The following is a 15,946-nucleotide window of genomic DNA, read 5'->3' on the forward strand; positions in this document are numbered from 1 at the left end:
ACCTCCGCACACTCTTGCAGCAACAAAACACTTATAAATCACTTATAGAACACACATGTTACAGAAACAATGTTTTATGTACTCCTTCACATACACTGTACAGTCATGTCAGGCACAGCCATGACAGGTGCAAAGACAGACAGGATGATGGCCAGGCAGGGGGGCAGAAATCACGGGACTCAGATCATGGATGTGTGAGCAGAACCCATGTGTGAGCTGGACTCAAGTGGGCTTTTTTGGACACATTTCTAAAGTTACAGGAGCCACTAAAAACAGCTGGCTGTCAGGGCGACGCGATGCACAGGCCTGATTACGCCGGACCGAAAGAGAGCAGTAGCCTTCCTACACTGCTGCTGAGCAGCCCACGCCAAAACCCGAAGCTGTTTTAAGACCACCAGCAAATAGCAGATGAGGCAGGTCCCTGACAGCCTGAGCACCAAAAGATTACAGTACATCCTGTTTGACCGTCTAGGTAAAGCACTCTGTCAGTATGACCCATAATATTTACCTTCTAAGAAGGTTACAAGCAGAAAATCTGCAAGTGGAAGCAAAAAGGCTCCAGATGTAGACGGTGCGGAGTCTTGCACTTAATTACTAAAAGGAACTAATCAGTCAAGGGTGTCCAGCAATCTTCTGAAAGAGCAAAACACGCACATGTGTGGCTGGGATATAAATAAAGCCGACAGAAAGAAGCACTGGTTGGACAGAAACCACCCAGGAAGTCGGAGTTGAAGTTATTCGGGGAGAAGCCGAGTCTTGCAGGAAATGCAGAGACACAAACATGAATCTGCACGACCACGAGCCACAGATGGTGCTCTCACGGCACTGTGCTGCCCCAGCTACAGCCATGCTCTCCGGCCATCCACCATTTCACAGCGTCACCTGCTTCCTAAACGGCTGTCGGCCTATGATGTCGTTCTCGCTTTCGTGTGGCCGCATCCATAAAGGCGCTGAGCCGAGGCTGCATCCCAGGTCAGCGAGCAGAGTAAACGTACGGTGAGAAACAACACAAGCGGCCCACTGCTGTGCAGCAGGACCTCCGTCAGCCCGGCACCCACAGCACCCTCACCTGGTGGAGCGGCAGAAGGATGCCGTCACGGTTATATTCCCTGATTAACTCTTCCGGTAAGCTTGCTGACTGCTTCAGCTACGGTCCTCCTTGGAATCTCTCCTCAAGTCATTTACAAATAGTTAAAACGACAATGCTATTTGCTGAAAAATATATTTCACAAGATGTTGGCTTTTATTTTGAAGAACAATTAATCTTAACTGGAGGTGTGTGGAGTGACATTTCTGGGAAAGGTCCGGCACGACAAATGGAGGCTTCCAATAAATGGGAACCGGACAACCTTCCCTCCGTGTTCGCTGGTTCCAGTAAATCTGAGAGTTCTTCCTGATAATGTTTGAGATATGCGTTTGACACTGTGGCCCCGAACTGGCTACAAGCCCATTGCGGGGACAGAAGAGCGCAGGGAACTAAGCTGCTGCTTAAGGCACAGCGGACACCAGGCAGCACCCCATCTGATCAGAATGGGAATCTGGTGTCAGAATGGGAAGGAAGGTGACCAATGAAAATCACATTTCATTTAGCGCCCTGGAACGGGAAAGGGTTGGGACAGCCCTGGTGCACTGTCAGCACTCACACAAGCACTGGAAGTTAGGCCTCTTCGCGAAAGAGCGCCACCCAGACTGGCACGGCCGGGAGCTCACCTGGGACCCGCCCGCCAGAGGAATGTAGCACGTCAGCAGGTTTCCAATCAGCGTCTCCAGGGCGACACTGACGCCGTCCGTCTGCACCGTGTAGATCAGCCCCAGGCAGTTCTGTGGACGGGACAGCTGACATGGTGACGTCTGCGGGGAAACGCGAAGCGAGACCGAGCCCAAAGATCACACCATCCCAACAGCCAATCCCCAGCATACCCTGAAGACATCCGCGTGGTCGAGTCGCGACACCAGAACCAAGCTCTTGGGAGCGAAAAGCCGTCCGGACCGCATGTTACCGTCGTCATCGTCATCTCCCTCACTGAGGAGGCTCTTCTGGGCCTGCGCGGGGGATCAGAGAACCGCAAAACAATCACCTCCCGGTATGCAGAACACAAATCCCAATGAAAACAGCACCCCTCACTCGCATGCCTGTGCTGCCATGGTAACGGTGCCCAGTCCCTGTGCCAAACGCATTGTGGATCAGTGAGGTGCCCCACCACATACCTGCTTGCCATCAGCCTCCTCCCAGAATGTGAAGCAGGAACAGTACTGGCGATCGGAGTTGATGTCCGTCAGCACAGCTGCAAAGAAGGAGGGCTCCAGCCTCTCAGGGACCAGGCGCCATCCGCTGGGCTGGCAGAACTGCACGGGTGAGGCGGGTTGTCAGAAGCAGACACTGGTCCAGGGCAGGGCTGGGGTCCTTCACCTCCCCGGCAATCAGACCGGATGAGTGAGTGTGTGAGAGTGTGCGGTGGAGTGGTGTGGGACCGCCGTGTGGATTAAACGATGCACAAGGTGAACATGCAGAAACACTCATCTGCATTCTTTGGAGGCCGTCCCTGTGTCACAGCCACACAGCAAGCAGGAGGTGCCAGCCACAATCTGAGGTCTGGACAATGTGATCAGGGGGTCTCTGATCTGGTCAGGGAGGATCCCCCAACGCTGATCAGGGCAGGGAGGATCCCCCGGGGCTGATCAGGGCAGGGAGGATCCCCCGGGGCTGATCAGGACAGGGAGGATCCCCCGGGGCTGATCAGGGCAGGGAGGATCCCCCACGGCTGATCAGGACAGGGAGGATCCCCCACGGCTGATCAGGACAGGGAGGATCCCCCACGGCTGATCAGGGCAGGGAGGATCCCCCGGGGCTGATCAGGGCAGGGAGGATCCCCCACGGCTGATCAGGGCAGGGAGGATCCCCCACGGCTGATCAGGGCAGGGAGGATCCCCCACGGCTGATCAGGGCAGGGAGGATCCCCGGGGCTGATCAGGACAGGGAGGATCCCCCGGGGCTGATCAGGGCAGGGAGGATCCCCCGGGGCTGATCAGGACAGGGAGGATCCCCCGGGGCTGATCAGGGCAGGGAGGATCCCCCGGGGCTGATATGGGCAGGGAGGATCCCCCGGGGCTGATATGGGCAGGGAGGATCCCCCGGGGCTGATCAGGGCAGGGAGGATCCCCCGGGGCTGATCAGGGCAGGGAGGATCCCCCGGGGCTGATCAGGGCAGGGAGGATCCCCCGGGGCTGATCAGGGCAGGGAGGATCCCCCACGGCTGATATGGGCAGGGAGGATCCCCCACGGCTGATCAGGGCAGGGAGGATCCCCCACGGCTGATCAGGGCAGGGAGGATTCCCCAGGGCTGATCAGGGCAGGGAGGATCCCCCAGGGCTGATCAGGGCAGGGAGGATCCCCCAGGGCTGATCAGGGCAGGGAGGATCCCCCAGGGCTGATATGGGCAGGGAGGATCCCCCAGGGCTGATATGGGCAGGGAGGATCCCCCAGGGCTGATCAGGGCAGGGAGGATCCCCCAGGGCTGATCAGGACAGGGAGGATCCCCCAGGGCTGATCAGGGCAGGGAGGATCCCCCAGGGCTGATCAGGGCAGGGAGGATCCCCCAGGGCTGATCAGGGCAGGGAGGGCTTCCTTCTGTTTCCACTGAATCTCAAGAAATCCCCCTTTTCTGCATCCGGAAATCAATATTTATTCTCGTATAATGAAACTGCCGACTCAGTATACTGCCGGGGGCAAAACTAACTCTGGAATCGGAGGGTATTCCTGCCTGCTTTACGAATGTCGCCCCGGTCTGAGTTGGGTGGGGGGGTCTTCGGTTATTTTGTGCATGTCAGAGGAGCTCAACAGTGTTTGGCCCACTGCTCTGACCATGTGACCAAAGCGTAAGGCAGGAGAAGCCACTCACCAGCTCGACTCCCTGGGGAAAGGGGTTGTCCTCCCAGTCTTTCTCAGGAAACCTTTGGAGAATGCGGCCTTGGCCATCACCACCTCCTGCAGAACGGGGCGGAGAGTGACGTCATGATGGGCACACCACGCCCCCCACAGCGGACCAGAGCGGGCCACGCCGGGCCCAAGGACAGCCCTCATTCCAGCCAGCTGGACCACTAAACTACAGGCTTCAATCGCTTGAACAGAAACATTGGGTTTTCTACTGCAAGACCACGTATGGAGCTACAAGCCAGCCGAAAAGACTCATAAAGGCTTCTCCCTAGGGAGGGCGGGATGACAAGAAACCCACCCTACAGGATACCGGACGGGAGATCGCGGGGGGTGTAAGGCAATCAGCCACGTAGCTGTGGGGGTGTCACTGCATCCCTCTGACATGACAAACAGCATGTTTACAGTCATGTTAAAGCCGTCGATCTTGGCATGGCTGATAAGTCCTGCTGCTGACCACTGGGGAGGATGATGTTATACACACAGGACGCGCTGGCTGTACTGCCCTCTATTGGCCGCTATCCCTCCGAGCACATGGCAGCAGCAAGAGGGGGCAATCTGTCAGATAAGGCGGCTGAGACGGACACGGCGCAGTTATTCCAGAGGGAGCGGGCCTATCGCAGAGAGCCAGTACGTCACCTGCAAGGGACCCGTGAGTCGCGGCTGGCTCACACTGGGAGTCGGTCTTTAACATAGACCAGGCAGACAATCAGGCAGACAATCAGGCAGACAGGCAGGCAGACAGGCAGGCAGACAGGCAGGCAGACAGGCAGGCAGACAGGCAGGCATATACAGTAAGAATGATACATGGGGTCTGAATGCAGGGTCAGCCATTTATCGAGCATTTTTTGAGCAAAAGTGCCATTCTGCCAGCCAAGGGACACTTAAAGCAGAGTTATAAACGTCATATAAATGTCATTAAGAATACAGGAAGCGGAAGCTCAGCTTTGTGAGGGATCTTGGGGGACTTACAGCAGTATGGTTTTCCCAAAAAGGCCTAGAGGTGGTTAAGATGGACTTGGTGCTTCACCTGTGGAGCTCTGGAGGAGCAGTCTGAGACAGACAACGAGCGGGCCAATCAGGTGAGCAGCTGGGCCTCATGGGACTGGGCAGGGCCTCGTGGTGGAGCCACATGAGCACTGAGCCCCCGTTACAGTCCGGAGGGCACAGGGACCACACCTACTAGATCTCCTCCATCACAAGAAGGGAAATTACAGACACGCTGCCTTCCATAAGCTGAGTAATTCCCTCAGCAGGAAGGTGTGGTCTGATGGGAGGGTGGCTGTCCTGAATGGACAGCTCTTTGGGGGGGGGGGGGGGGGGGGGCTTTCTCTGATAAGCTCACAGCAGCCCTGATGACACCAAACCATCACTGTCACGCAAACAGAAACAGAAACTCCGAGTACGATAATCATTCCATGTCACCAACATGGGCATTAAGGGACCCAACCCCGCATGATACTTCTCATAAAGCAACAGGCTATGTTCAGCCCAGTGTGCCCTTACATAAATACGATAAGCATCGCTTAGCAAACAAGCCGTCTGAGATTAACGTGGCCTAAATCTTAGGCTCCTGCCCCGCGGTCAGACATCCAGGCCGAGGCCACAGATGGACACACCACAGAGTACCAGTAAGCATCTGTGTGTCTGCCGGTCCGTGATACCAGCACCATGCTAACCCAGGGAGTCCGGCCCACGGAACCAGCTCCGTGCTAACCCGGGGAGGCCGGCCCACGGAACCAGCTCCGTGCTAACCCGGCGAGGCCGGCCCATGGAACCAGCTCCGTGCTAACCCGGCGAGGCCGGCCCACGGAACCAGCTCCGTGTTAACCCGGGGAGGCCGACCCACGGAACCAGCTCCGTGCTAACCCGGCGAGGCCGACCCACGGAACCAGCTCCGTGCTAACCCGGCGAGGCCGGCCCACGGAACCAGCTCCGTGCTAACCCGGGGAGGCCGACCCACGGAACCACCTCCGTGCTAACCCGGGGAGGCCGACCCACGGAACCAGCTCCGTGCTAACCCGGGGAGGCCGGCCCACGGAACCAGCTCCGTGCTAACCCAGGGAGGCCGACCCACGGAACCAGCTCCGTGCTAACCCGGGGAGGCCGACCCACGGAACCAGCTCCGTGCTAACCCAGGGAGGCCAGTGACAGGTTTTTAAGGTATAAAGAAGTTAAAAGGCTTCATTTAAAGACCCAAAGGGTACCGATCAGTAGTAGATTAGAATGGATAGATAGTAAATACACTAAACAGTTACCCAGTAAAGCATTGTAGCCTGTGTGTGGGCAGAATAAGGCACAAAGCTGGGGTACATCCCACATGGAATTTAAATGCAAAAATAACATTAAGATCAATTTCAGGACCCATAGTAGCTTTACTCAAACTAAAATAAGCCACTGTCACTTAACCAAAGCTGAAGCCTCTCTGCTTTCTGTACTCAGCCTACAGTTTAAGCAAGACAGTGCAATGTGACTAGTCAAACTGCCCTAAAGGTGTTAGCACATTGCTAACAAAATCAGAATCAGGCTAAGTAAACACCGAAGCGGAAACGCAAACAGCCACTCCTTCGTCCGCGTGACAGTCCTCCGGGCCAGCTGCGTCACTCCTGCGAGATATGGCGTGAACATAAAGTGACGTGCGTTGTTGTGCTCGACACGATCCCCACAGCAGCTTCATTCACACAGTAGATGAAAACGCTCCAAACCCAATTCGTGGGTCACGGTTTTACTGGACGATGATTCGTACCATGTTAGCCGTCCATGTGCAACTCAGGAGCCAGGCTGAAGATCTGGCTGACATCCATGCGTTCGGGAGACCCGGGGTGGGAGCACGAGCCACCCAGAGCTGGAATCTGAAATGATCTCAGAGTCTTCAGGGCGTGACTCTCTTAGCACAACCTCTGTAAGGCTTACAGCAAGTGCTGTGACTCATATGACAGGCACGCCAGGCCAGGCAAATCAAACATGAACCAAAATCGCAAAAGTAAACAATGCTAAAATCTCTCCAAGACACGATCTGTGCCCTTTTGCTCCAGCTGGAGTGCTAAACCAGCTTAACGGCGGGTTATGGGAGGAGATGGCACAGCACGCTCCCGAAGAGACCACGGGGGAGATCAGTTCTCCATTCTGCCCCTAGGGGGGCACAAACATCCCCACCAGCCGGAGCTCCGAAATCCTCACCCGTCTGTCCCGACTCACACGCCATAGAGCAGCAGGCCAGCCGGCTTGCTATTGGACGGATGCCCTGGGAAAAGCCCGGCGGCGGGGGAGGAATGCGGCTCACGGTCGCAGCAGGATCTGCTTAGCATGCAGCCTCAGCGGGGGCAGAAAGACCCCATATACACTGATCCCATACCACCTTGCATTGTCCATTATGTATGGCAGATGATTCATCAGATACAAAGCACTTTCATTCAGTTATTCACTGACTGGCACAGTATACACCACCTTCCAGGAGAATATACTGCACAGATGGACAGAACCGGTGATAATGCACAAGGACTCAGGTGTCTCAGGAGAAGACTGGCTCTCGTACCCTTGACAAATTGCTGATCAGGAACTCGCTGTGCAAACTAATAAATAAATAAATAAATAAATAAATAATCGCAAATCTGGATAAAAGTCTCTGCTGGGCAGCAGAGGGCAAGCCGGGCAGGAGAGGGCAAGCCGGGCAGGAGAGGGCAAGCCGGGCAGCAGAGGGCAAGCCGGGCAGGAGAGGGCAAGCCGGGCAGCAGAGGGCAAGCCGGGCAGGAGAGGGCAAGCCGGGCAGGAGAGGGAAAGCCGGGCAGGAGAGGGCAAGCCGGGCAGGAGAGGGCAAGCCGGGCAGCAGAGGGCCACTTCACCTTTGGTCGGGGGAGTTCAAAACCAGGGGACATGACTTCTGCTAACAACGTGACAAACACCACCCTACAATCAACTGGCAAAAGAATTTTTAATAAATCCATAACCTATCACTTTGGACAGCCACTCCCACCACTGATTACAGCAGAAATGGTGTGTCCGTTTTTCGGGAAATGTGGCTCACCGGACCTTATAAAATAATCATGCTACACAGACTTCCTGTAAAGCTTCCATAATCCTCTCAATCTCTTTATAGGTAAGAGTTCAAAACATTCTTACTGGAACAAAGAAGCAGGGGGTGTGTGTTACCAGAGGCCTCTGTCCACAGACAACAATAGCCTTTCCAAGTCAGCACCAGGAAGTCAGCACACATCAGCCTGTGTGTGAGAGGCGAGGCGTTCCATCGCGGTTAGGCAGAGATGGGACAGGAAGGTGCCCAAAGTCACCTGTCCTCCAGAATCCAAAAGAGCTGAAGCCAGTTCTTCTCCCCGACAAAAGGGTGCGATGAGGATAACAAACAGGCCTTTTCAGTGTCTCTGAATACAGGAAGGACCCAGACATGATCTTTACAGAGCTATAAAAACCGACACATCACTCTTGCATCAGCTTGTTAACTCTCCCTCCCCACCCCCACCCATTCGGCTCAGAGGATATGAAAGATGAGAGCTGAGGCTGCCCTCAGCACAACACGTTATCATCAGATAAGCCAGCAAGAAGCCAGGAGACGCCTGGCTCCCAGCCAAAAGCCCACTGCCACTAACAAAACGAAGATACTTTGGAGGGGATTAAGAGGAATGAGGACATGGCCACGTGTGGAAGGAGAATGGAACAAAGGCTGATGCACCCAATGCCCATGAACGGATAGATTTGGGAGGATTCCAAACCAGTTAAAAGGTCATCCTAAAACAATTCATTTTCTATTGATAATTCTGGAAGCTACTTCAGGAGGTGAAACAAGCGTGATCCCTCAGGGAACACGTGGGCATGTCTGGAAGGATGTAGAAAGTTTGCATGTGTAAGACGTATTCATCACACCTCTCTGTTTTTAGCTCAAAGCAGAACGACACTCGGATGCTCACGCTAACCAACGCTAACCAACTCCTGCAACTGCACTCTCTCACTAAGCCTCAAAACCACAGTGACATTAACAAAAATAAGCAATAAGATTGCTTGCATAGCTTCCCATTAAGTTCCTCCATCGCTAAAGCAGCTAAAGGCACATTAAGTAAATATGAGCCTCACCATTTCAGCTTCTCAAACACCAAGTGTTCCTCAAACAGGACCTGGCTGGTTCCTCTACAGCAGGGGTGGACAAACTGATCCGCAAAGGGCCGGTGTGTGTGCAGGTTTTTAGCATAACCTTTAGGTCAGCTTTTCAAACCCAGATGTAAGGACTCTTCAGCCAATCAGTCCTCTAATTAGGGAGTTGCAGCGAAAACCAGCACACACACCCGCCTTTTGCAGATAAGATTGCCGACCCCTGCTCTAGCAAGTGTGTCTTTCTTCCTTGTCAGCACAGAGAAGGACGGATCAGCTTAGACTACATGGGTTTAGTGTGCGTGTGTCTGATAACAGCCTTGTCCTTAATCAGCTGGCCATTGCTGGCTCATTAGAAAACTTCATAAGAATCAGCCTTGGCCCAAAAAACCTGCATAACTGGCACTTATAAGGTGCCTCTGAAGTTACAGAGGACATCTCTGCTAATGAACTCAAAAGACGGGCATCCCAGAAGTGTCCCTGCATGCTGTGTGGATCGCTGCTCTTAAGCCCATCTCTGAATTCCTGTGGCATCCAAAATGCACTCGCAAACCATAGACCCAAACCAGTAGCTTTCTAGTGCTTCTGCACCAGCAGCCATGTTGCTTGGACTTCAAAGGAAACCCACCTAATATGGAAATGGTGAATAATTGTGAACACTCAAGTTCATTATTTTATAATGGCATACAAAAAAATGTATAAAATGCATTAACATTACATAAAAAAATTACACACACAAATTGTCCAGCACCTATAAATAATGTTCACACACGCCCGTGAGCAGATTCGGGCTGATGTGAAGCCTCAACATCAGCATAAGAAGAGTGACGAGACCTGCTGACAGGCCACAACTTCCTGCCATCTCCGCGCTCTTCCCCCTCCATGTATCTGAAGTACGTCAAGGAGAGACTATAACCTGATGCTGAGCTGGGCCCCAAAACCACTCTAAGTCCCCTGCTCCATCTCACCCAAGACACTTAGCATTCAGACACAGAGGGGCAAGCAACAACAAATCAGACTCACTCTGAATCACTGTTAGTACATTACACCTGAACAAGCCTGCAGAGATGAGGTAGACATGCTGTTCACTGCAGACAGACCCTATAAACTGCTGAAGGAAACATAACAGCTTAGCATGAGACAAGGTTAACTGAGTCAGACATTGGTCAACAAGCTCAATGGAATCTCCATCTTCCGCATGGTTTCTTTGCTGTCCCCTCATCATCCACTGGGGTCCAACCCCTTGACCTTCAACATTCTACTGAGGGGTCTAAATTTCACCTTCATGACCTGAGTCTTTGAAAAACCACGTACTGGTAGAATTCAGGCTAGAATTGCTGGGAGTTCTCGCCATAATTATATCTGAAGCCATAAATAAAGATTAAAAAGAAGCAACTAAAACACGCTGCTGTACTGCTACAGCACGGCCGGACACGTGTAGGGGCAATGAATGCCGAAGCTCAGACCACCAACCAAGCACAGGTGAGACCAATACAAATAAAGGCCATTATCCGTGTGACGTTTTCAAGGCGGCGAAAGTTGTTGTGGGTGTAGTATGCTTAAGAGAGGTAAAGCTATGCTAATTAGAATGGGCTCAGTGATGCTCAGGAGCTTTACAGCAACGTCAGGTCCTCCCCGTCACGTCAGCACAGAGACAGCTCCTTCCGGAGGAACCTCCATCAGCCAGGAGGAAGCCCCTATAGTCTATACGGCTCAGCCCTTCAAGAAGACCAACACGGGCTCATCATGAAACCTGCCAGGAATAATCGTGTTGAAGGCACCACACTTCCATTGACCTGAAGAGCTACCCTATGTCAGCCGCGTCCAATCAGAAGCTCCGTTTCAGGACTACACGGCACACACTTCTGAAGGATCCACACATCTGGCTGAACCTTCAGAGAATTCTGACATTCATTAATAACTAATTTATTACAAGTTGTGAAAAGCAGCCAGATCTTCACAATCTGAATTTTCTTAGCTGCTTGCTGATTGCATAATTTATCGGGACAGAGATCTGAATTTATTGGCTGAAGTTCAACCCACTCCAGCAAAGGAGGGTAACCGGGGGCCAAGCTTCCTTCTGGACCACAGGTTGACATCTGGAAGGACGCATTTAGGAAATGACATCACTTACTTCCTGGAAGTCTTTTCCTGACCAGCCGTCTCGCCGCACAATGTGCAAGTGCTGTGTAGCATTTCAACACTCCCCAATCTCCATCGAGCCGCCGAATGCAACGTTACACAGTTTAGAAGTGCAGATATTCACCATCGTCACCCTGCATTCTGGGGTAAGATCGCAAGAAAGACCCACAGAGGGAGCTTCTGGATTCTGGATTCACGCCTGCGCTGGTCTATGGCAGAGTCACCAGTTAGAGCAACATTCAACAAGATGTGCCCCCAAAAGCCAGCTCTCTGGTCTGTGGCTGTAACACTGGTCGTCGCCAGTCCAAAACACATCCAAAGACTGAAACACAACCACATCAGGGGCACCATGATGTATGAACACCGCCAACTGTTCAAACCTTTCCAGAACCTTATACTGACTCCCACTTCATCAACCTGATTACAACTCCCGTTCTGCTAACCTAACACTAACCCAAACCCAAGTCACAGAACAAGCCTCATGTATAAAGTGGAGAGTCTTCAAAACCATTTATACACAAGGGCCTTCGCCATTCTGAGGCTGTGCTTACTGAGTGACACGACTCAGGACAGCCGACTTCAGATGCTGTTAAGCTCCTGCTTCATATCAGCCCACCACCTTTCAGTTATTTAATAAGAGAAAAAAAAACCTGACAGCGTAACCCTCGAAATGTAGAAAAAAGCCACTTGAGTTCTGTGGGGAGGAACAGGAGGAGACCTGGAGCGACTCGTGATGAGATGTCGAGGTCCCCATGCATGGGCTCGGACTGCACGAGCACAGAATGCCGTCAGCGAGCTGCGATTCATCACGACGCCACGCTCAACGCCCCACAGGCGACATCGAGTCCTCAAAACACAACCGAGAATGGCACAGCACGTCACCGTCTGAGAGCGCCATTAATTTTTCATCCAAGGAAGTCAAGGGGACGGCAGGGCTGTGGGCCCTGCCCAGGTAGGAAGCCTCACAGAAAGCCACAGTCTCCAGGCACGGGTACAGCGTGACACCACACCATGGCAACTTGCACCACAACAACACCACGACTCACACCTACAGACGCTGTCAAAACAGGTGCTCATCTACATGGCAGATACTGGACTGCACGCACTCTGTGCTTCCCAGAACAACCTCACTGAGTGCCGATGGACAGAAAGGTCGCTGTAACCATCTTTCCAGATCTGAGCTTTTTTACATTACCATCTGCTGCCAGTCAAGAGTGCATCAGGGAATCTAAACTGCCCACTATCAGTGCATCTACACCGCCAGCTATCAGTGCATCAGAGTAACTAAACGGTTCTTTATCAGGATGTCGGTGTTACTGTAGCAAAACGACTACATATCAATGCATCAGAGCACCAAAACAGTACAGTATCAGGGTGTCGGTGTGTCACAGTAACTAAGCAGTTTTTTATGGGTGTGTGAGCGCGTGGGCACAGCCCAGTCTGGGTATCGCAGTGTCCCAATACCAACACTGTATCTCTGTATTACCGTACAAGTGTGTTCACCGTGCGACAGGCAGCGGTACAGAAACTTCAGAGCCGTGCGATCGCTTTCGGTCGAGCTGCATATAAAAACATGCTATTTCGGTACAACCGGTTTAAGAAGCGTCCACTCGGGCCCCGGACGGCCCGGCTCGGATCGGCCCCGCCTCCCGCTCGCCCCATTTAGAGGCTCGGCGTTTAAAACACTCACCCTGCTTGTCGTGCTCGTACCCGACCACTACGAAGTAGTCGGCCAGCCTGGCCATGCCGACGGCGTGCGGCCCAGCTGCGCTGCTTTCCCGTCCGCTTTGCGTGCGCCTTCACAGCCGTTCAGCGAGATAGACTCGGCCGGCAGCAGCATCCTCCCAGCGGCGTAGCGACGCCATAGTGTCGGTCCGGTCGGTGACAGGGGAGCGGAGTACGCATGCGCAGCGAGCGGCGGGGCGGGGCTGGGCTGGGCTGAGCTGAGGTGCACGCGCCCGTCTGGGACGCCCGGGGTGACAAAACCGGTTTGAGGCTCCCGGTTTATGGCGGGCCGTGATTTACGAGGACAACGAGGCTCGGAGCAAAATGACAGTTTAAAACGCAGTCTAGCCAGAGAATGCAAGTTTAAAGAACACCGGTTTAACAACGCACGCCACACTTTTAAAATACCACCTTTTTAAACTGTTTTAATATACATTATTAAAAAAAACGCTACGAAATGAAAACGCCGACTCAGCATTCCCTCGTCCTGAACGCAACGGACAGGGTTACAAAGACATGGCGGGTGATGATCAGATGAAACAGTCTTTTAAAGTCATCTTATGTTTGGTGGATCTGGTTTCTGTACATCTAGAAAAAGTTTCCATAACTTTTTAGTCTTATGTTGATTATTGTACTGTATGGGGCTTTGACTAAAATCGGACCCTTTCATAAAGAAAATACTTCATACTCTCATTCGAAGTAGCTACCAAAATCACATCTCAATAGATTAATGAAGCGTCCTTATGCTTGGGTCTTCCAGACTGATCAGCTTCATCTGAGAAATACACACAACCTGCAGATGTTTTTGAGTCTTCATGAGTAGATTCATTGTCTCGTTTAAATTCTGCCCCCTACTCAGAAACATCTGGAAAAAATGCTATTTCCACAGACTCAGCCATGCTACAATCTGAGGGAGCCTAAACTGACACCCAAATACACAACTCTGATCGATATTTAATTAAAAATCACTGTGTTTATGAGGAATATTGTAGTAGGATGTGGGACAGGGTTGCCGTGACTAGCGTTTTCGCCTCCCACCTTTGGAAATGAAGGCCTGCCCGCACTGGCTCTGTACGCTTTGCATGTACTCCCTCCATTGCTGTTCCGCAATCTGCTTTGGATTCTCCGGTTTCCCCCACAGTCCAAAAACATGCTAAGTTGCCAAAAGCGTCCATAGGTGTGAATGTGTCTGCCATGCGATGGGTTGGCGCCCTGTCCTGGGCTATTTCTGGGCTGCCTTGTATAGAAGATGAATGTTTCATAGAAACGCGTACGTATAATTAATATAGATTGCAGCACCCCTGAATATCATAAGACATATGGAAGGGCAGTAGATGAATAGAATAGATGACCATTTAAAAAGTATGAAAAAAAAGACTGACACAAAAGTCAGTGGACAGCTATAAGAAATGAGCACCCCTCACCCACGCACCTATACCCCAAGCAGAGGGAGCCCTGCCCATCGGTAACTCTTCTGCTACACCTGCCCACTCAAGGGTCTCCCCCACTTCAGAAGCAATAGCCATGGTTGACAGTTGGGACACTTAACAGATGAGGAATGCTCTCGTAGCGAGCCCAGACATCCTGACAGCTTTGTCTGCGTGTAGTGGACGAGTTCATGGCCACTGAGCCAGTGAGTGAGTGGGTCTGAAGGAGAGGTCAGGCATCCTGGAGTGTTTGCAGCTGGGGGGGCACTTTTGTGGAGCTCCTACCTTTGGAATCCCATAGACAGATTCAGTCAAACATTTAATGTAAATGTGTGAGAAAATAGCAAACATGTCAGTATGCCCCAAGATAATATTATAAAGCAAGCATTTCCAGAGCATCCTGATAACACTCACAGAATATTCATATGTCTGTGGGCCACGTGCAGAAAGAAACTTCTTCTGATCTTCTGGAGGATTCTTTTGTTCTGAGCTGTCGCTGAGCACCTCCACGTCGAGGCCCTGGTATCTCTAAGTGTCCGTGCAGCTTCCAAAGACATAATCCAGCAGCGGGTCATGGCACGACCTGGGGTTAGCAGAACACAGGAGTAAACCTTGAGAGGATGCTGACATACACACACTCTGGGCAAGTTAGGTATGCAAGTTCACCTAACTCAGTGTCGCTAGTCTGCAGGAAGTGTCCTGTGCACAAGGAAAACATGCAGACACTCAGAGCAGGAATGATTCAAACCCCCTGCAGTGAAGACTCCCTCTCTGAATATTTTTAAACCATTGATAAAAGCATAAATTGATGTAAGAGCATTGATTGATACCTTGAGTGGAGAATCTGCTGTAGAAAGTCATTGGCCATAAATAGTAGGGGGTGGCCTTAACCTGTGGCCTAGTCATTTCCAATGGAGCCCCAGTGGTAAGTGGTACGAGGGGTCCAGCTCCTTGGCTTCTCAGCTTGGCAGTGGCTCCGCCACCTGTATCTCTGGCACAGTATTTTAATAGTGTGAGGGCAGCTATCACACCTCAGTGGATCTTGGACCTGGACTGCCCTCGTAGACAGAATAACATCCACTGACAGCGATCTGGCCAAAGAGGGGAGCAGAGCTAAAAGCGTTTTCTGTTTCCAGCCAGGGAAAGGGAGGTGCAGTGAACCCATAACTCTGGCTCAGTCAGACCCTGTGCAGGCCAGAGCCAAAAGCTGATCCTCGGTCAGATGTCATGAGAAACAATGGGTCCAGTTCTGCGAGGTTTCGGCTCGTGCCAGCTGAGTCCTCAGCACAGGCGTGAAGGGTATCAGGTGGCTGCTGTGAGACATCCTTAATAAAGTGGTCCATCATGTTGGCCGGCTGTGCTCGCTGCTGGTATCACCGTGAACCTTGTACCTACTCCCACTACACCAGCCTGACTGCACACTCTCCTTGATCCACAGAGCGGAACTGTCCAGTCACCTTCTCCTTGGGTTATTAGAAAATGGGTAATTAAGTCTTTGCCTAATGTGTGGCTCTCCAGTCACACACCAGCGTACCTGTCTTGGAGTGGCCCTTCCATGACCCTCCCCCAACACAGCTGAGAGAGGTTATTCTCTTTCTTCTGCCACCACATATAAATAAGTATG

At 52.2% G+C, this 15,946-nt stretch overlaps 1 protein-coding gene across 9 annotated transcripts in view; it reads right to left on the reverse strand.

The window, feature by feature from the left end:
• Positions 1-13,052, reverse strand: part of LOC125739234 (myotubularin-related protein 5-like) — a 34,934-nt gene extending 21,882 nt beyond the window's left edge. For 8 of the 9 annotated variants that reach the window (XM_049009122.1, XM_049009121.1, XM_049009117.1 and 5 more), the window contains exons 1-5: positions 12,861-13,052; positions 3,900-3,985; positions 2,209-2,346; positions 1,921-2,043; positions 1,711-1,821 (exon numbers count right to left, since the gene is read on the reverse strand). In XM_049009122.1, the coding sequence (XP_048865079.1) occupies positions 1,711-1,821; positions 1,921-2,043; positions 2,209-2,346; positions 3,900-3,985; positions 12,861-12,915 (513 nt within the window). In that variant the 5' untranslated portion in view covers positions 12,916-13,052. Of the gene's footprint in view, positions 1-1,710; positions 1,822-1,920; positions 2,044-2,208; positions 2,347-3,899; positions 3,986-6,677; positions 6,811-12,860 lie in introns of those variants that run through there. The other variant, XM_049009123.1, reaches the window with a different exon arrangement.
• Positions 13,053-15,946: the final 2,894 nt, after the last annotated feature.

The sequence above is a fragment of the Brienomyrus brachyistius genome, chromosome 3, assembly GCF_023856365.1.
Source record: "Brienomyrus brachyistius isolate T26 chromosome 3, BBRACH_0.4, whole genome shotgun sequence".
NCBI classification, from domain to species: Eukaryota; Metazoa; Chordata; class Actinopteri; order Osteoglossiformes; family Mormyridae; genus Brienomyrus; species Brienomyrus brachyistius.